The sequence below is a fragment of the Gadus macrocephalus genome, chromosome 1, assembly GCF_031168955.1.
Source record: "Gadus macrocephalus chromosome 1, ASM3116895v1".
NCBI lineage: Eukaryota > Metazoa > Chordata > Actinopteri > Gadiformes > Gadidae > Gadus > Gadus macrocephalus.
This window is the reverse complement of record NC_082382.1, coordinates 18,302,664-18,326,525: the sequence shown is the minus strand read 5'-3', so window position 1 is coordinate 18,326,525 and position 23,862 is coordinate 18,302,664. Positions and strand designations below refer to the sequence as shown.

Here is a 23,862-nt window from a genome sequence, read left to right as displayed (position 1 = left end):
TAACATTGTTGTGCAAACTGCCTCCAGTTGTTTGGCTTGAACTTTTTAAACGTATGACAATAAGAAATTTTCTTTTTGATGAAAAAGTATTTTTTAATTCAACAAATAAGGACTCTGATCAGTTACTGGTTAAAACAGATATATGATCAGAATCATCCCATCGGTACAGCTATTCAATGAACAGAACGTGAAAAAATGGGAGGAGAAATACCTTCTATAGTTGTTTATCATTTTGTATAGAGGCGGATCTAATTCCATGATATTCCACGACTTGTCTCAAGAATCTGGCAAATTCCCTGACATTTCCTGTCCGGTATTTGGATTGGAAAATTACCTGAACTTCCAGAAATTCCATGACACAGGGGAGCCGTTTGAATGATTAGTGCACAACATGTATTGGCTCAGGTCGATAAAGCTGTAACTTTGGGGTTAAATTGAGATGTACAAACTGTACAATTGTCAAAGATAACAATACAGCTGGCTGTCGACTATCCAGTTAATCCTCATTTGGGCAAAAGTGGAAGGATGTTGGACGGAAGAGAAGATGTACTTTATTTTTCCCCAGACGGGCAGTTCCGAGAGTTATGTGCACACCGGAGGCCTCATTCCACTCCCATCCGCTCTCATCGGAATCGGATTGACATCACCCACATCGGTCATGAAATAGCTTGAGAAGGTCACTGGAGATATTCTCCTCAGACCCGTTTCCTGTCGGGTCAGGTACGCAATGTCGTTGCTTACCACGGAACCTCACTAGGGGCTCCGATAGGTGGATGCTAGAGGAGGGAAGAGCAGGAGTCCCTTCCTGAACTTCCACAAATGGAGGGATTTGAGGCGAACCATCTGGGGTCTCTGGGAAACACGGGCCCTTTTGCAGAAAGAGCGGCGAGTTTAATGGTAAAGCATTGTTGGACTAGATTCAAACACACACTGGTCTTGGCGTCAGGGAAGTTGTTAATGGTCAAACTTTTTAAAACACATGACAAATAAGATGAACAAAGCAATGAACTGGTGTTTTCTTAGCCAAATCCATTTGTCCAGGTTCTGTAACGCATAACATCAGGGTAATGCATCTAAATGAATTGATGCTGCTCAAAGTATTTCAGCCAATGACAGTCCAACTTTCAGAACATATAACAGTTCAAGCTCCAGGCCAGCCCATGTATCTCACCCACCTAATGCTCACGTCATTTACAGTTATGCAGAGTAGCTCGGACTGGCCGAGGCACATCTCCCCACCGCCTGTTCCCTCTCTCTGCAACCGGCCAACATCAAACACCGTGGTAAGCACACACCTTCCACTCTCCCATCCCCCGACATGAAGGGGGGGGGCTTAATTCACTCTGGAACAAAAACTAACCCTTCTTGGCCCCCGGGGGAGTGCTCATGCTTTCTCGGTTGAAGGAGCCAGACTGTGCCAAATGGCCCAGATAAAAACAGGCTTCAAGAAGGAGTCAGACCCGCGCCCAGAATCCTAATGAAGCCATTCTTTTGTGTTTATGTGGCAGCGGGAACGAGACCCCGGGCCCCCAAATTGAGGTTGTTGTGCTTCAGGGTCGAACGAGGGGGCCCGGGAAAGGGGTCCGGGAAAGGGGTCCCGAGTCTCCCCGCGACAGCTCGCCAGAGGTGGCCATTGCCAGGGCTACCGATTGTCATGTCAAGCCAAGCGAAGCGGAGCCAGGACTTGTTGTGACGCTCGGGCAGATCTGAAACCACGGCGGCTTTGTAACGCTACAGAGTCCATCATTTGGAAGCTGAATGGGGGCCCCGAGTCTTTGTTTGCGGAACATTCTATGGGCCAGCGGGAGGCTGGGTGCTCGGTGTTGGAGCCCATCGGTTGAGAGGGGTGAGGGCTGGTAAACACCGTCACCCGAACAGTCCATAATTAGAGCGAACAGCCAGCAGAACTTGCCAAGACTAAGACTTTACATGACAACTCGGCCAGGGCCTATTTTTAACCGCATGTTCAGTTTGTGTTAGCGGTTTGGACACGTCTGCTACTGCTCTCTGTGTTGGTGTACAGTACAGAGGGGATGCAAAGTGGGACGTAAGAAGGGAAGGAATGTGTCTAACTAATTAATATAAATACAAGTAACAATGTCACTACTAGTACTTCTAAACAAAATAACCCTTATTATAAAGACAACGCGATACCCATCTTAATGTTCATTTCAGGTTTATTTAGGTCATAATTATACATGAGCTGAATTAAATATTTTCCCTAAAATGTTGCACACACACCAAACGTGCATTGCTGTGCAACCAAGACAGTAGTCCTACGAACAAACGTGCGCTGACACAAGTCATTCCTGTTTCCACAGACCCGCCGGAACACTGGGATTGCGACCTAGAACCGTCTGACAGTCTAAAAAGAACGTATAAAAAGTTTTTCTCTTTTCTTGGTAAAACGACGAAGAGCCGATGCAGATAAGATAGTTATTACAGTGCATTAAAGACATGCAGAACACTTTAAAAAAAAAATTAAAATAAGAAAGACATGGGAGCAGGGGAAATGAGGGCAGCGGCAAACGACCGTACCGCTAATTAAAAGTATAAAATCTTTGAGGAGCAACATGCCGTGTTAACAGACACTCAGATAAAATGGGGTCTGCTGCCGTGAAATGAGGACAAACAGAGACTTTTTCGTCTTGCAGGGCGGGAGAAGAAATCCCCTCCCGTTTTGGTCAAAGCAAAAGACCATGGAGAAACGTGTACGGATTTGTAGGCCTTTTGCCATTATTTTTAGCGCCATTATTTTGAAAATATTGCTGAGGGGAACTTACGACTGAAGACTTCGAACTTGGAAGTGTTCAGATGAAATGTTGATCCATCAAATGCACTATGACACAAGAGTTCTTTTTTTTCTTTAACTTGTGCACTATTGCTACTAGATGCTCACATCAAAACGTATCGGGACGAACAGGATTGATCACGTTAAAGGTTAAGCAACCGTATAGAAACATGTTTGTCCTCTCGTCTCCTCTACTCTGGCCTTTATTAAAACATTTGGTGCAGACAGAAAAAAAAAGTGCTCGGACGGATTGTTCAAATGCTCTCTTTAGTAAAAAAGAAGAGTTGATCTTGAGGCTCATCGCGTTAGCACATCAGTCCCAACCATTAAAAGTCCGGTGACAAACACAAGACACCGCCTTAATGGAAGATTAAAAGCCTCTATGGTCTGAGCCAGCTTCAGCCACAATGTCTCAGAGATCACCAGGGTTTGGCGCCAGGTGTGCGCCTCGTTTGTTTCTTGCTCTATTTCTGATCAGTATGTGAAAGCGTCCGCGGCCCTCGCTGCGGGGCCCCCCCCGGTCCTCACAGCTTGAGCATGAAGAACACCTCCTTGTTGTCCGGGTCGGGCGGGGCACTGAGGGGCCTGGGGAGGGGGGCTCTGAGGCCCGCCAGCTGCCCCAGCGGGTCGTGGCTGGTGCAGGGGCTGCGGGCCACGCAGCATGCCCCCTCGGGGTTCCCCCGCTCCCCGATGGGGCTGCCGATGCTCCCGCTGCGGCCCTGCGCCAGGCCCTGCAGCCGCTGCCTCTCCTGGGCCTGCTTGGCCCGGTTGGCGATGTAGCGCACCCGGCTCTGGCTCCTGGACGACGTCCTCCGCGCCAACGGCTCCTCTTCCTCCGGCTGCTGCTGCTGCTGCTGCTGCTGCTGCTCCTCCGGGGGGGGCCGGTGCCCGGCCGAGTGGCGGGCCGGGGAGGAGAAGTCGCTGGCCGTCAGGGGCTCCACGTCCGTCAGCCGCCGCAGCTGCTCCGTCAGGGAGCTGGGGGGCCGCGCGCCGTGCAGGCTGCCCGCCCGGCGGAGGAGCTGCTCGCGGGGGGGCCGCGGCACGAAGCTGCGGCTGATGCTGCGGTACTTGCTGTCGAAGTTGCAGGCGATGTCGTCCGACGTCAGGTCGCCCAGGCTCTTGGACATGGAGGAGGCGGGGGCGGGCGGCGGGGCGGCCAGCGAGGCCCTCTTGGCGTCGGCGGACGACGACTGCTGCCTCAGCCCGTCCATGTAGAGGCGGCTCCAGGTGTGCCGCCGCTGGGTCAGCCCGCCGGGGGAGTCCTCCAGGGGGGAGTCGCCGCGGGGGGGCTCTCCCCGCGGGGTGCCGAGGGGGCGGGGGTGGAGCTCGTCGTCCGGGCGGGACGCCCCCGGCCACAGGTTGGGGTTCGACTTGCTCTTGGCCACCGGAGAGCCGTCGTAAGGGGGGCCGGCGTCGTAGGAGGAGCGGCAGGAGCTGACCCAGGGGGAGTCCGGGTGGGCCGAGGAGGAGGAGGAGGAGGAGGGGGTGGAGGAGGTGATGCTGCTGCCCGGCGGCAGGCCGCTGAGGCCCTTGCGGACCAGGTTGGGCATGGAGAGGTCGATGACCGTGTCGCTGGAGGAGATGCTGGAGGAGGAGGACATGCTGTCGCGGTGGCTCCCCGGGTCCACCTTGCTCCACAGCCGGTCGTTCATGGTGGCGTCCGTGCACACCTCCGGCACGCACGAGCGGCCGTCCGAGAGGACGGCCGCGAGCACGTGCCCCTCGCTCTTCGACCGCCGGACGGGCGGGTGGGACGGCAGCGGCGTGAACAGAGCCCTCCTGACGGGGGTCTTCTGAACGGTGGGGGAACCGGTGCTTTGAGCGGCGGGGACGCCGCCAAGAGGCCCGGTCTGGGCGTCTCCGGGGTTGGTCCTTGGGGCCTGCCTTAGATCAGGTGTGCAGGAAGAGGCGGTGGGGATGGGGGTGGAGGTGCTGATGGCAACCCAAGGATCCTGACCGCACTGGGGCAGGGCGCCGGGGGAGGTGGGACGATGGGCCAGGAGGAGGGTCCCGGGGGACGTGGTGGTCCTGGAGAGAGGGGCGATGGGTTTCTTGGGGTGACCCCTGGTGGTGGGGTGACTGGGCTGGGCGTCCGACACCACCACCCCCACGTTAGGGGAGGCGATGGGCGTGGCACCGTTGGTTATTGCTGTGGATGGCGAGGGTGGGGGTGCTGGAGGAAGGGCACGGTGCGAGAGGGAGACGGAGGAGTGGGGGTGGAGGTGGTTGTTGGGGGGAGCTGCCGGGTTGGAGGTGGGGGGGCGGGTGGCCCGGTCGATGGCCTCCTCGCGGGACGGTGGTGGGAGGTGTGGGAGTGGGGCCGCTGGTCTCTGCTCTGCAACACACTCTGTGGAGGACGGGGACAGAGGAGCACCGTCAGTGAACGACCAGGTGGAAGGACCGGATCATAGACGGACCAGGAGGCAACTTCTCACATACGAGAATCTGTTTCTTAGGAGTCTTCTTAAACAGGAAGTTACAGAAATGCTATACAGCTACACTTTTGATTTGGAACATTTATTTAGCAATTATTTGAAGATGTATTTTTGATAGGGGAATATAAAGAATTAATTTAGAAAGATGATGTGCAATTCAAAAGTGCATGGTTAGTGTAATGTCGTTACAGTACCAAAACACTGTCTCCCTGTAGCACTGAAGTGACAAAGTGGCTGTTTGCTAACTTGATAAACCCCGGGCTATGCAGGCTTCCCTGAAGCATTTCCACAGCACTTGATATGAACAGACAGGAGAAGGCCTGAGGCGGGTGTGATGCCCTGGTGACTGCCGCAGCCGCCATTTTGAGTGAGTGCCACCCCAAAAGGATCCATGCAGGTGTAGGTGGGATAACAGAACGTGAACAATGCACCAAACCTTAAAGTGCACATTTGTGAGTTTGCTGCCATTATCACCTTCTGCGGACAACTTGTTATCTAAAAGTGTTCTTAATTTCTCTTTTTACTGGGCAAACCAACATATATTTGGGAAATATCGTGGAAAGTACCCAGTAAACTACTAACATTGTTTACTCAGTGTATCTAGATTCTAGATACACCGAGTAAACAATGTTAGTGGCTGTAAATGGCTTTGGATTAAAGCTTTATTACAAAGCAATTTACAGTTAATGCAGATAAAGGTCATTGAGGAGCGGATAATGGTTATTTCTCAAGGATTTCTACAGGTTGGGCTACAGACAAAGGGGATTGGACCAAGTACCTGCTAGGTCCAAACCCAGCTGGGAGTTGTACACCCTAGCCATGACACTGTCCTGCCCCGTTTTAATGGTCCCCCATTTTAACCTGATGGCATCAAACTCACAGATGTTTTCAGTATTTAGTTGTTGTTTAACACACTGGACGGAGGCGACACAGGCTTAGGGTCATAGGTCATGGTGAAACAAGTGGATGGGACGGCGAGGTGGACAGTGAGGGTTTAGGGATTGATATTTCTAAGTGCGCAGGGGGAAGATTGCAGGGTTAGGTTTACCTGGCTCTGGTCATCCCTTCAGTTCTGCACTAGGGGCAGAGAGAGCGTGCAAGAAAGAGGGACAGAAGGAAGTTAGGATATTAAGATAGCAGAGGGACAGTGAATAGGGGAGAAGATAAAAGCACTTCAGACAGAGAAACACATCAGAGAATGAGGAAAAGGATCACAGCCTTTGAATTTCAAAGTCGGTACAGTGTGAGTATCAAGGCAAGAGTAAGTCTGATAATAAGCCTTCTTTTGTAAGCATAATCATATTCAAAGCGATTCAGGAATATTCGGCACTGAACTCTCATGTGGATCAGTAGGAATACCAAAAGCTTTCCATAAACTGTGCTTAACAGGATGTTCTGTAACATGAGAATGCATCCATTATACGTCTGGACGCATACCAACCCTAATCTCCCAACGGATTGAACTCTGGAGGAGCTCTCAGAGTCTTCGGCTAGGACTAGTGGATGTGAGCTCATTCATCTTGCAATACAGTTTTCAGTAAACACTTGAAAGCTTGATTCTAGCCTTCCTAATCTGGTCTAGAGAACAGTGGAGAGCTAGGTTCTAGCCTACTTAATCTGGTCTAGAACAGTGGAAAGCTAGGTTCTAGCCTACCTAATCTGGTCTAGAGAACAGTGGAAAGATAATAATAATAATAATTTAATATTGATAATAATTGATCAGTTTTATATAGCGCTTTTCTAAATACTCGAGCCTACCTAATCAAGAGAACAGTTGAAAGCTAGGTTCAAGCCTACCTAATCTTGTCGAGAGAACAGGGTTAGGAAAGCTAGGTTGTAGCGTATTTAAACTCTCCCAGAAGAGGAGAGTAAACCTAACTAAATCCGATCCAGAAGAGGGTAGAAAGCTAGGTTCTAGCTTTCTTTGGGGTTGTAAGACTTACCAGTTATCTTATCTGCAGAGTGTGAGCATGAAGTGTTTAGGGAAAAGGAGAATAGAGCGTCTTAATGAAAGTATAGATTACTTAAGTGTGATTCAGTAAAACCGTGGAACAGGTATCAACTCTATTTGAGTTGAGTTTCACAAGCATTGGTTTCTAAATGGGTAAAATGTAACCCATTGGTTGAGTATGATACGTCAAAACACACAATTGAGGGAACACATCAAAATTCGTACTTTGACTAATGGAGACAATGGCATCTAAGTGAACAAGACTAGGGTGGCTCCCAACAGAGATAGGTATTCCAACTGGGAGAGGTATTCCAACTGGGAGAGGTATCACAATCGGGACAGGTGGTCTTCACAAAGGGAGAGGGCTCTAGCCAACACCCCTATGCGGGCCCGGGCGACTGCTAGGGGGAGTCTAGCGTCTACGCCTTACCGGCGAAGAACATGGGCGTGTTTGAGCGCAACTCCTCCATCTTCAGGGCGAAGAGGGCGTTCATCTCGCGCTGCAGCGTGCCTGCGGCGCGCTTGCGGCCCTCGTGGACGGTGCGGGGCGGGAATTGGTGGGGGGAGCCCAGCTGCCCCAAGCTGTACCAGCTGTCGGAGCTGCTGCAGTCGCTGAGGAACAGGGAGCTGCAGGGGGTGGCGTCGGCGAAGGAGGCGGACGAACAGGCCGCGCCGTAGTCGGGGGGCGGGGCGCTCTCCCACGGCCGATCGCTGTGGCGGGGGGAAGGGGGGGCCCTCGGTGGGGCCTGTGCGGGGGCCCGCGCGGGGGCGACGGCGTTAGGGAAGCGTCTGCGGGGGAAGCTGCAGCTGCGGGCGTTCCTCTCGGACGGGTCCAGGGGACCCCGTCCGGCCGGGACGCCCAGGGTCTTCCGGGCGTCGGAGGGGCCAAAGGGGACGGCCCCGAACAGAGACTGGGGGCTGAACTGGAAGCCTGGCTCAGGCTGAGCCCTGAGGTGGGGCAGGGTGTGTTTGGGCTCGGCTCCGGGCGGTACGGACTCCGGTACGGACTCAGGATCTGGCTGAACGTGCACGGGGACAGTGTTGGGACTTTTCTCCGGCCTATCCTGCTCTGCCTGCCGGTCGCCGGACTGAGCCTTCCGCTCGGCCTCGGGGCTCTCCTGGGCGCCGCTCACGCACGTGATGCAGTTGGACGCCACGCCCACCCTCCCCGAGCCGTTAAGCGCCACGCGGGCGAACACCCCCTGGTCCAGGGGCTCCTGCAGCCGGAGCCGGGCGACCCGCCTCAGGGGCTCCGTCATGGGGCAGCGGCGGCGGCGGCGGGCGAAGCGCGGGCTCTTACCTTTACCCTCCTCCGGGCGCAAAGCCCCGTTGGTGGTGCCGGGATGGTCCCGGGCCGCCCCGTTTTGGTGTTGGTGCTGCTGCTGCTGGGTGGTGGGATCCTGGGGGTCTGTGACGGCAGCCCCGCCGCCCTGCTCCTCCGACTCGCGGTCCTCGCTGGCGCCCTCCGAGCTGTAGTCTTTGGTGTCGATGGCGATCTCCGGCAGGCCCTTCTTGACCTTGGGCTGGCCCTTGGTGGGGGCGCTGGCAGTGCGGCGCAGGAGGTGGGCGCCAAACGGGTGCTTGCGGCTAAGCTGAGCAGCAGCATGGCTGTCCAGGGAAGACTGCTTTGGGTTTCTGTGAAAAAGCCCTTTTATGCCGCTGGCCGCCCTGGCCTGTGACGGAGAGAAGCGGAGTTAGGGAGCAGAACGAAATGGACCTGAACACACGAGCACACACATGTAGAGGAAGTAACTGGCCTCTGGATTACGCCCATGGAACCAATAGAGACTATCTGTTCACATGAATGGTATTGGGAGACAAATTAGCTGTTTTTGCTAATGTTGTATTTGCATGCTTCGAACACTGGAATCTCATTAGATTACACAACAAATTATATATATCGACATATTTCCCTGTATTAGCAATGCATCAGGTAAATATGTGTATCCTATCAGGATTCGCTTGATAGAATACCCTAACAGATGATGTAAACAAGTTATTCACAGTAAACAGGTTCATTCTGGGTTTAAAGTGTTCATTTGACAATTAACCGAAAAATGAGGGATAATGATCATTTCAAGGGCAATTCCCCTTTTATATTAGTAACCATGGTTCACACCCTGGACATGTGGGTCACAGCCCATACATGATCTCCAGTGTTAGCTTGTTGTGATGAGAAAAGAAGTATACAATCAAATTCAATTAAGGTATTTAGGTATGAAGGTATTAAAAAGTTATTCCTGAATCATCCTGAATACAGCAGCATAAGGTCACTTATAATAGTGACACTAACAATAATCCAATCAATATTATATCCGTTCATAATACCTTGGTTTTCTTGTGATTAAACAGTCAAATAATATGAACCAATCATTAGAATCAAACAGCAAAGAGAGCAATCTCGGGTTAACCCTTGGCTCAAACTGGCAGGATTTGGCATCAAGGGATTTCACTCTCATCCTTTTGTTTTGCAACATCCCATGAAACTAATGTGAGCCAATCAAATGCTGCTGTTGCAACCATCTCTCCAAGCCGTTAGACTCTAGACTTTAATTGAACTGGCACCGATCTTTGAAGAATATGACCGCAAGTAATAAAGATGCAGAACAAACAACAAGTGATGGCAAGGAATGAAGGTTAGGTGGTGGCAGGGCCATGTGTTTGCATATGGAGAGCAGGGAACGGATGAGCGGTCTGAGAAGGTCGATGGTGAAGATAGTGTGGGAGAACAGCACAGAGTGCAGAACTGTGACACTGGAGACAACACCAACGTTGTGCAGGCAGGATGGCACTTGTGCACGGACACACTCAACAAGGACATTCCAGTACTAGGTTCCCCAACATATTCTGGCATTAAAGACTAACTTTACGACTTTTTTGGTTTGCTGCCATCTGGTGGTTAAAAACATGATAGGCCCACCTTGATACTCTTTCTTGATGCACACTTGATATTTGCAAGGAGTGAAAAAAGTTCAAAAATCAATCTGAATCTAAAGAAAGATCACCATGCGTCAACTTTAAGGGCACTGCAGAACAATCTGAAACAGTTTTCATAGGATCCCTGCCAAGCCAAGTCTTGAGTTGATTACATAACTCATGAATATTGATGTCACCGCTTTGACTGGCATTCAGCCTGAGAGACCAACAGCCACGGACTGCTTGTTAATATCCATCATGATGTTACCTTGTTAATCAATTGCAAATCGTCTGGCAAGGGTAGCCAATCATGTGTGATGCAGGGCTAAGATCATACAAGCTGATCAAGACACAAGCAGACATCAATGGTTAGCTTCTCCTTATAATGGTACAAGATAACATATGAGCTGGTGCCAGGATTAGCAGAGAAGCAATGAAGCCTTTGCATTGGAAGTTACATGTGTAACAAAAAAGTTTGAAAAAAGGAATAAAACCGTCCAGGTCCACTTGATGCTGTAATACATTGTAGGTGGATTATTCTAATCAAATCGTTTTTTCTCATGAAAGATTCAAGTCATCAGATGAGCAACAGCAGTTCACAGTGACAGTTGATGGATTTTAACCTGAAGGGGGCAGCAAACTCAGAAAAGTCGTCTGGTTTGTAGTTACTCTTTAAATAAATACCCAATGGGCTTTCACAAACACAAAGAATGAAGTAGATCCAACTAGCCCCAGCCTTGACATAATATCTGTTGATCTGTGTATATGTGGTTGACAAAGACATAGAAAAACTTAAAAGCCATGGACAAAAAGAAAAGACACAAGTGAAGAGAAATAGAGCAACGGATATATGAACGAACTATAAATCTAAAGCTGTTCTTGATCAACTTAAAGACATAGCAAAAATAAAAATAAAAATTATACATTGAAAAACAAAAAGATAGATGTCTGCAAATCTCTCCAACTCTATGCTCAAGGAATCGCAGCGACCAACAGAAACCTAATATCTAGGGAGCAGCTTGGGTGAACCCTGTGTCAATTTCTGTTGACTCAAAATAGTGCCAGTCAGTAGGAGAAATAATGACACCAAAGCACTGAGGTCAACCTCTATCCCTGAACGACCTCCACCTCCCCTTCCCTTTTTCTCGCTCTATCTTGCCCTGTCTCACACCCTCCCTCTAGCTCCCTCTCTCTGCCCCTCTCAATCACATCTTGTGGGTCCCACCAGTGACCTAACTAGCCGTTAGCAGCATTGGATCTACTTTAGAGGGTCAACGACAATGTTAGGGGGAAGGGAGTTCAAGCTTTGTTACATGGTGTTATTTTCAACAACTCATGAGGTGCATGAGTTAGCCTTTTTCCGTTACAATGTTTTTCATTGGCTAGCGGCGGAGGGGTGGGTGTAAGAGGGGAGGGGTGGGTGTAAGGAGGGGAGGGGGTGGTAGGGGAGGAGGAGAAGGAGGAGGCGTGGCCTGGGTGGGGAGAGGAGGAGGAGGAGGAGAAGGGAGGCCCTGGGCAGTGAGAGGGTGCTTGCAGCGCATGCAAAATGCCGATTGGGCAGCACTACACCTGAGTTCTGAGTGGCAGCTTGAGGACTGCTAACCAAGTCCTGCCTCTACATGCAGCGATTGCTGGACAAAGAGGGCTCCACTGCAATTACAAAGAGAAGAAGAGCAGGAGAGAGCATTTAGAGAGGGGGTACGAGGGAGGCTAGAGAAGAGAGGAAGACAAGAAGACTAGAACAGGGTAGCGGTGGGGAGGGAGGGCACATAGATCAACAGCAGAGAAAGAGGGGGAACAGACAGGAAGTTGAGAAGCTGAACACATGAATATTCAGAGTGGTTTTGATTGATTGTTCTCACTGCGGTTTGAGGCAGTGTATCAAGATAAAGTGTGAAAAAAGTGACTTACTGCCATATCGTATGTTTAAGAAAAACTACAAACATTGATCAGTCTTGTCCAAGATATAGTGAGACACACAAACATAATGGTGCTTTGTTTAGATGAGGTGAGAGTGTAACATAGAGTTCAGTCTTCCCAAGGAACGGACTCTGAATGTGTTACCATGGTATAAATACATCTCCTTTCTAGATGTAACAAGACTAAAACAACAGTAACACAATCTGCTGTGACCAAAATGAGTCCATTTGTCCTCGACTGAACGCAATTTATGAGATCAATACTCTAAGACCACACACACTTGAGAAAAAGAGAAGTGGTATGATAAATAAATACAGAATTAACCACGTTTCTAGTTTAGAATATATGTGATATGTGAATATAGGTCATTTCTTGGTGGAAAACCATCTCTGAAAAAATATATATTAGTAAAGTACCAGTAATCAAATAAATTTTGATTTACAATCAATGATAAACCTGGGTGTCTGGGATGATATTGCTCATCAGCATTCTGTGTGTGGCTCAATAAACAATACAGACCGTAGGCCGAGGTGGTAAAGAAGCAGCTGTCCCTGGTTTGTGGGTACCTACCTTACCGGTGATGTCATGAACAGCGATATGAACAAAGATCGAGGCCTCCTCCATACCTTCTAGGTACACATGGCGGTATCCTGGAGATAGGAACACAACGCTCGTGTATTAGGCTAGAGAGCAGCCCAGGACAGGCCAGAAGAGGACAAGCCAGGACAGAACAGGCTAGAACAGGATACCCTAACCACAGAGGACATTTCTTGAGGCCAAACACAAAGTTATTAATAACAGCTTTCGCAAGAATAATCATCATTGTGGAGCTTTTTAAACATAACATCTTTAGAAAGGAATGGTAAAAGTATTTATGTCAGCCTCTAGATGAAGAGCATAAAAAAAAAAGGGTTGTTTCCCAATTACCTCAGGAAGCCTATTTCAGAAGGGGCTTGGAGCATTGTACCGTAGCTTCCTTAAACATTGGATTTTTTGTGATAAAAAGTCTCATCCTACCAAAATCCCCCAAAGACATCCCAAACAGGAAACACTGATCCATGCATATCTATCAGAGCTTACAGCATAGAGTGGGCTCCCAATTTAAGACAGTACAGGCATCCCCTTTAATCTCCCCCAGTGCCATGCCTCCCTCCTAAGGATGGGGGGGGTGTGTGTGTGTGTGCATGCTGTGTTCCCGGGGGCAGCGACCTTACCCGTCATCATGCTGTTGAAGGCGATGGTGCGCTGGCCGATAAAGTCCTGTCCGATGGGGTCGTGGTCCCACACCAGGAAGCGCACCAGGGCCAGCTCGGGCATGTGCAGGGTGAACACCAGGGTCTCCTCCCACATGGGGTTGAACCCTAACGGGGGAGAGAGAGGAGGGAGGGGTTAGGAAGTGGGGCAGGTAGGAGTGCAGAGAGAGGGAGATTGAGCAGGGGAGGGGGGGGGGGGGGGGGGAGAGGAGAGAATGACGATGGAAGATGTGTGGATAGGAAGAGGGAGAGAGGAAGGGAGGGAGGGGGCATTGTGGGCGGAGAGGGGGAGAGAGAGGTGCACAGAAAAAGAGACAGGCTGAGTCCGGGTTAGATTCGGATAAAGGGAGGAAGAGGGAAAATATACCAAGAGAGAGAGACCGAAACCGAGACAGAGAGAGAGGGAGAAGTTGATTGATGGCGAGAGAGGCAGAGGGATACACAAATAATAAGGGAATGAGATGGAGAGAGAAAGGGAGAGAGTTAAACAGAGAGAGAGCGGACAGTCAAGGATAGAGGGTAGGGAGCAAGCTCAGCATCATGAATAATTGAAGTGTGTGTGTGTGTGTGTGTGTGTGTGTGTGTGTGTGTGTGTGTGTGTGTGTGTGTGTGTGTGTGTGTGTGTGTGTCGGTACATGCACATCAGCGCATACGGGTAAGTAGACAGGGAGATGCTGTCTATGCATGTCCCCCAATGCTGGGCTCATCCATTATAGATCAAACTATATTCAGAACGGAAGCTATCTTGGCAAGCTAGCATGCCAAGTGTCCACACACACACACACATCTCTCACACGTACACACGCACAAATCCATATCACAGCAGGCCACAGGAATCCACAACATAACCACAGCTGCAAGCGCACACACACACCCCAGTGAGTAGCTTATCTAGATCCCGGTGGACAGTGGGTCAGATACTTCACACATACTACATCAATAGCTATAACATCAGCCATAATGATGTGATCAATATCCAGATCATTAAGGCTGTATTGTTGTTTGAAACGCATTTCAAGATACACACAAAAACTCACAGATGATCTCAAAATCCCTTATATCCCTTAAAGCTTTACAGTAAAGCCACATAATAAATAAGTTATCAGCGATCAGGAGATTGAATTCAAACTCATTGGTATGGTCGTCGCTTATAAACTTGAACCATTCTGCAATTGTAACCTGATGTTATGATATCTGTATTGTCTGCAGGCTTGTGTGTATCAGTGATACTGCATGACATCATCTCCTGTTTCTTGTTTTAAAGCACCTTGAATTGCCCCGAGAGGACAAAAAGTATTTTGATTTGAAAACAAACAAATGTATTATATTATTATTATAATTATTATTATTATTATTATTATTATTATTATTATTATTATTATTATTATTATAACATGGGTGTTTGGTTATTATTATTAGTGTTGGTGTAATTATTATTATTTGAGTGTGTTATCATCATAATCATCTTGTTAATATTATGCACTTGTAAGTGTGGTGTGATGGAGGGTGGGGTCTCACCGTTGTCATCAACCACCCTGGTCTGCTCCTTGCAGCAGTCCGCCGGCAGGCCGATCACCTCCACCTCAACGAAGGGATCGATGATCTAACACAAACATACACATTACAGTCAGCACGTACATGATGATGAAAACCTGACACTAGCCGAGGCTGAGTAGCGGACATGTATTCAATCAGGACCAATTGGATGAGAGGTTCATTCATTTGTGACACGCTATGTTACATTCATTTGTGAGAGAGACACAGAGAAAAGGACAAAGGGAGAGAGACAGACAGACAAACAAACAGATTGGTACTAGGGAAGGAGGCAGAGAGAGAGGGAGGGAAGGAGGGGGGAAGGCAGAGAGAGGGAGGTAAGGAGGGAGGAAGGCAGAGAGAGGGAGGGAGGCAGAGAGAGGGAGGGAGGCAGAGAGAGGGAGGGAGGCAGAGAGAAGGAGGGTTGTGGACAGCGATAGAGGGAGTGGGAGAGAGGAAGAAAGAGTGATGGAGAGGAAGAGACGGAGAGCGAGGTAGGGGTAGGTAGAGCGAGACTAAGAGCAACAGAGAGAGAGAGAACGAGAAGTAGAGAGAGCCAGGATGAGAGGTAGAGAGACACAGTGTGTGTGTATAGTGGTACCTCTCCCCGGTCTCCAAGCATGGAGTCTTTGGGCTTGGGGAGCTGTTGTCCGCTGATGATCTTCAGGACCAGCTGCTTCTTCATCTGGCCTGGCAGGGGGTCCTCCAGGTGGGGGTTAAAGACACCTGGTGTCACGGTCACCATGGAGGACAGGTCAGACACAGGCACAGAATCACATTCAGCCCTGAGGGGCAATGGAGCACACCACCAGGTCAATAGAGGACACCAGCAGGAGAATACAGGACACCATCAGGTCAATACAGGACACCACCAGGTAAATACAGGACACCAGCAGGAGAATACAGGACACCATCAGGTCAATACAGGACTCCATCAGGTCAATACAGGACTCCACGAGGTCAATACAGGACACCACCAGGTCAATACAGGACTCCACCAGGTCAATACAGGACGCCACCAGGTCAATACAGGACTCCACCAGGTCAATACAGGACGCTTGGCATCTTATCTTTTTATTGGGGTCCTTCCATTTTTCCTGAGCCTCACCTGTAAGTCGCTTTCGATAAAGTGTTTGCTAAATGACAGCACTTTAGATTGACCGACCGTTGTCTTTAGCATGGTATCGGGCCAATATCAATACTGCTGTCGACACTGTAGCCCGAAAACGAATAACAAGGCATATGAGCGTGTGAAGGTGACCCCGGTGAGGAGGACAGTGTGTGGCCTGACCATACCTTCACACATGCAGGTGGGCTTCAGGGTGTAGCCACAGTTCCCGTTGCTGTAGAACTTGGCCCGGTTCAGCTGGAGCACACGACCCTCCGACTGGTAGTTCAGAGCCACTGAAACCGACGCACAGCGTCCGTGGGGACGGTCAGGATAAGAGGAGATAGTACATTCAAACTGGTGTTCCCAGATGGGAAGTTCAGGAAAGGTAACCCTCCATCAACACCCCCTTAACTGCTCCTCGATCCCTGTGGAAGTATTACTCCCAGCCTGAACTTGTAATGCCATAATGTGTGCGCAGGGAATAACACCACAACGACTCTTGACTGACACAGCATGAAAAGAGTGGAAAGGTTTTCCACGGTTTACTCAAGGTGAAAAAATAGGAATAAACAAGCAGGAATAAAAACAAACCAAATGACAGATCTTCATCAATCTTACTGCTGAATGAGTTGTTAGGCCAAAAGCATAAAGGTCACCCTTCTGTGTCGGTGGAGGCTGTCACAGCTCAAGGTAAAGCGTTTCTATTTATACACACAAACAAATAGTACCGAGTTGGCAGCCTGCGTTCCAGAAGGGCTGGGGGTTGAAGTTGGAGGAGTCCACCCGGTAGGACGAAGGGTAGATGCGCGAGAGCTGTCTCTGGTTGAAGTGGATGAAGGCTGCGGCCTTCTGCATCATCACCTGGTGGGCCTTGGTCTCGCTCAGGGAGGACACCTGCCAGCCGAGGCTTTCGGCTGGAGGGGGGGAGAGGGTCACAAACTGTTTCGGGACTAAAAACACGTCTGTGTAGAGGGAGGTGTGTGTGTGTGTGTTTGTATTTGTGTTTGTGTCTTTGTATTTGCAGGGGTGTGTGTGTGTTTGTATGTGTAGATGTGTGTGTAGTAGGGATGGGCAAAATGATTCTTTTCCGGGAACTAGTTTTTTCAGTTCAGTTCACTATAACGATTCGTTTATTTGATTCGTTCGTTTTGATTCGTTCGTTACGTCAGATTACGTCATTTGGTGTCTGCCGCCCCCCCGCGAGACGGCCGTGAGCATAATTTAAACCACTCTAGGCTCTAAACCCCGTGGAAATCGAGAAGATACACTATATAGTATAACCAAATGTCCCACCAATATTTATACCACTTGCTTACTCTCTATATTTTATTCATGGTTTTACATTTATAATTTTATTTTACTTTACATTTAATTCTTCATTGTTCAGGCATTACAGAACTTTCATGGTCATAAATAAAAAATACGAACTGCAGTTCAATTTCTTTGTTTGTTCTTAAATTGACGTAGAATGGAGCAAAGACTCCTGGGATTGGGAAATGTGTTTATCCAATAAACAGATGGAGGTCAAGTCTATTTTCGAAAAAATGTAGGGGGATATATGAGTGACCCCACGTCGAATGGTATGACCCAAGATACGTCAGACAGAAAGCGTGCATATTCGACGGTACCGCCTTGTCATTGGTTTACCCAGGTGCCATTGCAACACCATTGCTACCTCTCATTGGCTGAATCTTTGAGAACGTTGTAGACTCAATCAATATAAGTCGCGGGGAGACGAAGCTCTGTTCGTTTGTATATTTCATTTACGTGACCATATTTTTGGTTAATGTTTTAAAAAAAGAATCAAAGAACCAGTTCTTCTTGTTTTGGGGAACCAGTTCTTGTCGTTCACGTTTGGGATTCGTTCGTTGTAACGAATCGGTCGCGACCGACACATCCCTAGTGTGTAGGTGTGTGTTGGTGTGTGTGTTGGTGTGTGCGTGTGTGCAGGAGTGTTTGTGCATGTTTGCATGTGGGGGTGTTTTTGTGTTTGTTTGTGTGTGTGCAGGGGTGTATGTGTGTTTGCGTGTGTGTGTCCATCAATGTGGAAGTCTTGTGCCTTTTTATCTGTCCATCTTTCGGTCCCCACATGATTAAGCAGACTGACGATGGGTCTTACCTTGGGCATCGATGTCATTGAGGCCCACAGAGCGGGTGTACTTGACCAGGTCTGACAACGCCCTGGACAGCTTCATCGTCTTCTTCTTCCTGAGAGGTAACAGGTCACAAAAGGTCAGAGGTTTAGATGAGCTTGGAATGAGCTTGGAAATAGGTGAATGGGATAAAACTAAAGAAGGTGGCGGCACCATGAAATACTTGGCCTGGGAAAATCTAAAAATATATATATATATTGAGGCAACATTTTCCGTTTGTTTTTGTCATCTGTAATGTCGTTGTTTTCACGTTCCATTTTCCACATCAAAGACTAAATATCGCACCTTCTGATATAAAAAAATCTGAAGGTGCGATGTGCAAAATGACAAATAAAGTCATTTTGTCAGTGCGTTTGTGAATGTACGTGTGTGTTTGTCTAAGTGAAATTCTGTGAGTGTTTCGTGAGTTAATGAGTGAGTGAGTATCCTACTTGTTGGAAAGTGGGACTCGGGAGGCGCTGCTAGAACTCTCTGGGTCTGTGTCGGTGTCTTCCAGGCTGGACGCCTTCTTCAGCTTACTGGCCTTTTTCTGGAGAGATGGCATCATCATCATCATCATCATCATCACCATCATCATCATCATCATCCTCATCCAGAACAGTAGATTCACTAATCCCAGAGGAAATTACTAAAAAATAACTAAAAATAAGCTAAAATGCCTCAGATGAATGATTCAGAACAGGTTAAACAAGGATTTGGGTAAAGGTTCTGATATTCTCTGGTACTAGATAACCTCTAGTAGGTGACCTGCGTGTCCCGGATAGAAGCTTTAGTGCACCAGTAACACGACCAACACTGCTAATTTAAGTATGGGCTGGGGTACAATACAAGAGGTTAAAAAATGGGGAGGCCAAGGATGAGGTTGAGAGAGCAGACAAGAGTTCAGTCTTAGTTTCTTATTGATTCATGCGTCTATCCCTATTCACGGTCCAGACCTTGCGTTTGGAGAAGCTCCCCATGAAGGAGCGACCCCCTCCCCGCTTGGTGCCGCTGGAGTTGGATTCATCTGCCGTGTCGGTGCCGTCGTCTCCTTTGCTCTGAGGACACACACAAACAGACAAGCACATGGTGAACACACACAAGCACACGGTGAACACAATCAACCACAGGGTGAACACAATCAACCACAGGGTTAACACACACACACACACACACACACACACACACACACACACACACACACACACACACACACACACACACACACACACACACACACACACACACACACACACACACACACACACATAACCTCTAGTTAAGAAGTGTAGTAGTACAATGTGCTTGGTGCGCATGTCTTCCGATTTATGATATAGCCAGCAGGTGGCGCTGTAGCTGCATTTGTAAATCTGGGGTTCAATAATAAATCTGATCACTGATGCCTCAAAGCCTCAACGGGTACTTGGTTTGATACCCTTCTGTGTGGAGTTGTTATGCACATGTTCAAGAGGATTTACTCCCGGTACAACAAGTATGCTATGGTGCATGGGTAGCCTGTGTGTTAAGAGCGCTTGGCAAGAAAGAGTAAGATTCTGTTAACCAAAAGGCCTATTCTGGGTACATAAAAGGTTAACACATTTCTGGCAAATGTTCCAATCCTTATAACATCACATTGAGAAAGTGGAAAGCAATGCTGACTGGCAATGATTTAATTTTGATAAATAAATATTTTGCATTTGTTGCATATAAATGTAAAGAAGAAGAATAAAATATGTTTCTCCATGCAGCTTGTTTTTTTCCTCCAAATAATCAAAATATTGTTGTATTGCTGAAAAGTAAATTGGATGATAAAAGGTACTACATCTGATTAAAACGTTGATTGGGATTGTGTGCTTATGAGCAAGCTTTGCAGAGCAGAAGCAAAACTCGTTAGGTGAGTGCAGCGGGCTCACTGACACACTGAAGTGCCCACTTAATGCACACGCACACAAGCGCCCCAGGCTCCCCAACTTGATTACGGAGCGAGAGTGTTTTAACGAGAGAGAGAGCGACGGAGAGAGAGAGTGGGAGCGAGAGAGACAGCTAAAGAGAAGCCACCGGAGAAGAGCAGGAGAAAGAAAAGAAGAACAGAGAACAGACAGACAGACAGACAGACAGACAGACAGACAGACAGACAGACAGACAGACAGACAGACAGACAGACAGACAGACAGACAGACAGAGAAGAGCGAATGATAGAGAAATCAGGGACGCAAGGAATTTTAAAGAAGTTGCAAGCCAAGGCAGCAGACTTTACAACCATAACATGAAACCAAAAGGGGGACACCTTTTTAAAAGAGGTATGGTTCATCCTCAATTGAATGATGTGGTGGTCATTGTAGTCTGCATATTAGCTTGAGTTTTACCATCTTGTAGATGTAGATGTTTGAATGTTGTTGCCTTATGTTAGTCATATTACAATTCTGTTTTTATTTTGTATGAAACCTTTATTTATTCTTGTTTTTTTAGGGTGGGGGGAATCAGGGGGAGGGTCTGTATAAAGTAAGAGAAGGCTTTCTTTTTAATTATTTTGGGAAAAAACACAAACAAATGAGCCGGTCCCTGAAGCAGGTGTGGGCGGTGCAAGCACAGATCACATGACCCACCTTGGGGCTTCCTTGGTCCGTCGTGGGCTTCCCGGTCGGGGGCAGGCCGGCGATGGTGAAGCTGTCAGGGTCCTCCCTGTCCCGGATCTGAGACTCCTTCATCAGGCTGTCCAGCTTCTTCTTGGCCAGGCTCTCGACCTGCTTCCTATTGGCTGACGTCTGCAGGGGGAAGAGAGGCGGGGGGAGAGAGGGAGAGAACAGTGTGAAAGGGAAGCTATGAAAGTTAAGGAAGGTGTGTAGCGGAACCTCAGCCACCTCAGCCCTTCTCTCGGCAAACAGAACCGAGCCAATACAATCCTTAATAGGGCTGGGTATCGGGGCCAATTTCCTAAATCGATTCGAATTCAATGCATAAGGTTCTGAATCGATTAATCACGATTCGATCTGCTCTTAAATAATGAAAATGGCTCAACTGTGTTACAAATTACAAATGTAGCCTACTTCCTTGTTTCTCTTCACCTTAAACAACAGGTTTTATGTGCAAACTTGTAAATTGTTTAAACTTGAGCTGTAAACAAAACTGTCTGCAATTTTGAAATTAGAAAGGAATTGCAAGTGAAAGTGTACTTGAACTACAACATTCCATCACTGCAAATTGCATTAAGGCATTTTTTATTGAAGTGCAAAAATAATAATAGTAACAAAAAAATAATCGATCTCATGCCCTATGAATCGATACCAGCCCTAATCCTTAATAAGATGTGTTGGGATTGTTCAACTATTTATAGAACTTGAATACCTACTTTTGATGCGCAGAATGACTATATTTGCATTAGTAGGAGTCGAGACTGAGGGATATGAGGTCCTAAAAAGCAGATATATTTTTGCTAATAGTGGTGCGTTTGACGGGGATGACGATGATGACCGTGACGACACCATGATGACATAGTTTGCTTCGTGATGTCATCAGGAGGAGCCAAGCAGCCCGCAACCGCTATCGTAGCTTTCGCACCAGCATCGTGCTTTAACTGAACCCTCTGGAGTTAAAGTCTGATGTAGTGTTCATGAATGGACTACATGGGAGGACCAACAAACACCTGCTCACCTCGTCCCCTAGGTGGCAGAGTGCTACCACAATCCATTGGGTTAATTAATGATGTGTTCAGTAAGTGCATGCTCATGACACTTAAAGCGGACATATTATGCCACCAGGTGTGAGTGTCGAAAAACTGCCCCATATGACATCACTCATGGGCGTGTCCACCTAGATCTGTGCTGATAGATCGGTTTACCAGCCTACAATGTGGACTGAAGGAAACGTTGCTCATCTATCCAGCACAGATCTAGGAGGACACGCCCACTAGTGATGTCATATGGGGCAGATTTTCAAAACGGCTTGTAAGGCTAATCACACTCACACCTGGTTGCATAATATGTCCCCTTTAAACAAGGACCACTGTAAGTGTAACCAAACCTATGGGCAAGAAACTGCAGCATACTTTAAACATTTGTAGAGGTTTCAGACTCCATGCATTTTACGTTAGAGAGATTTTTAAACTATTTGGTAATGTTTAGAGAACCCCATTTTTTTACCAAATACTTTAAAACAGGCGGTATGAAATGAGTATATGTTGTGGTGAGGGGAGCGGGGGGTTTCTGAAGTAAATGGGGATGCTACAGTACCTTCCACTTTGAAAGAAGAGAGCAACATTGAAATGGGCAGAGTGAGAGAGAAGAGAGGGAAACAAAGGCCATGAGACAGCAAACCAGAGATTTCCGAAAAGACACGCATGCACGCCATCACACACCAATAAACAAACACACAAACAAAGATTGCGTTCACAAAAACACACTCACACAAACACAGAAAGAAACAATCAGCGAGAGAATACAATTTAAACAGAGCAAGGGTTAAGGTACTGTATGTACAGCATACATCCCCCACGGCAAAAAAATATCTAACGGCACAAAGAAAACACGGCCCTCATCTACAGCAAGACACTGTGAAGAGCTCTGCTGAATGGTTCCCTCATATATGAATCACGAAGGGTGGCCCACATTGTGTTGTAATTCCCAGGGAGGTCACCCCCTCAGAACCTTCCAGAAGGCTGCCACACCCCAGGCGCCATAACTCATTAACAAACAAATTGGAAATTCTTTCATTATTGATTATTTCATTGTCTGTCCTCTTCTGCTGAAGGCATCCAACCAGTGCCTGGGGCTGTCTGCACAGACAGGCAGAGGTGCATGTAGTGGATGATTTGGGGAACAATATACCAAATGACTGAATTCCCCAGTAGGGGAAACACGTGTCCCACTGTTATATTTATTAGGTACATGTTCCTGTCCCATTTGGAAGATTGGAAAATCATTTCTAATCACATTTCCAAACTATTTAATCACTTTTATGATATTTTGTTATGTAGATAAAGATATAGATAAACTGTATATTTAGATAAAAGATATAGATGTAGCTCTAGATATAGATAGATAAAAAATGTACAGTTGGGAAAAGCGCTATTTACATGGTCCTACGCAACTTGGTTAAATGGAACAAGGAAAAACTGACCAATAGAATTGAAGGCGTCATGTAGGAGTTATTTATGTAGGGTTGGAACTAGACTGAAGGGCAACGCTTGCGTTTTCCAGTCTCCGTTTCACATCAGCACGAGGATGCGTGTGTGTTTCCACGTACACACACACACACACACACACACACACACACACACACACACACACACACACACACACACACACACACACACACACACACACACACACACACACACACACACACACACCTGTGAACCCATAAACAGACCATTTGGGGCGAGGAAGAGGAGGAGGAAGAAGAGGAGGAGGAGCTGGGTAGGGAGAGGGGAGGCGTGCAGGGTGAACCTACGTCTCCGTTCATTAGTTTGCAGTCGTCCTCCATCTCATCTGCGCTGTCCTCGTCTGAAACATCGCCCTCCTCAGCGTCCTCGTCGATGTTGGGGGGCAGTTTCTTCCCCTGGGGGGGCAGATGGTAACACAGTGTTCACATTAACATCACACAGAGGGAAGGGCCCGTGTCCATGATGTTGGACTCAGCATGGTGTTTAGATGACAACACATTTGGACTTTCCCGCCTTTTTTCCACAAATGTGTGGTGTCGTAGTTGGATGGGTTAAAGTCTTCAAACATATTATTATTATGAAAAAAAAAATTAACCAATTGGTTGCCGTCCAAAAGCTAATTATGAAGAAAATAAACTGATTTCCTTAAAGTTTTGATC

At 47.9% G+C, this 23,862-nt stretch overlaps 1 protein-coding gene across 2 annotated transcripts in view; it reads right to left on the bottom strand.

Moving 5' to 3' along the window:
- Positions 1–2,159: 2,159 nt before the first annotated feature.
- Positions 2,160–23,862, bottom strand: part of plch2a (phospholipase C, eta 2a) — a 46,709-nt gene continuing 25,006 nt past the window's right edge. Inside the window, exons 7-20 of one of the 2 annotated variants that reach the window (XM_060056828.1) lie at positions 23,491–23,598; positions 20,649–20,807; positions 18,999–19,100; positions 18,495–18,592; positions 18,030–18,118; positions 16,639–16,824; positions 16,096–16,203; positions 15,401–15,525; positions 14,785–14,869; positions 13,228–13,374; positions 12,584–12,663; positions 11,663–11,743; positions 8,478–8,850; positions 2,160–5,138 (exon numbers count right to left, since the gene is read on the bottom strand). In XM_060056828.1, the coding sequence (XP_059912811.1) occupies positions 3,316–5,138; positions 8,478–8,850; positions 11,663–11,743; positions 12,584–12,663; positions 13,228–13,374; positions 14,785–14,869; positions 15,401–15,525; positions 16,096–16,203; positions 16,639–16,824; positions 18,030–18,118; positions 18,495–18,592; positions 18,999–19,100; positions 20,649–20,807; positions 23,491–23,598 (3,564 nt within the window). In that variant the 3' untranslated portion in view covers positions 2,160–3,315. The remainder of the gene's footprint in view (positions 5,139–8,477; positions 8,851–11,662; positions 11,744–12,583; positions 12,664–13,227; positions 13,375–14,784; positions 14,870–15,400; positions 15,526–16,095; positions 16,204–16,638; positions 16,825–18,029; positions 18,119–18,494; positions 18,593–18,998; positions 19,101–20,648; positions 20,808–23,490; positions 23,599–23,862) is intronic. The other variant, XM_060056834.1, reaches the window with a different exon arrangement.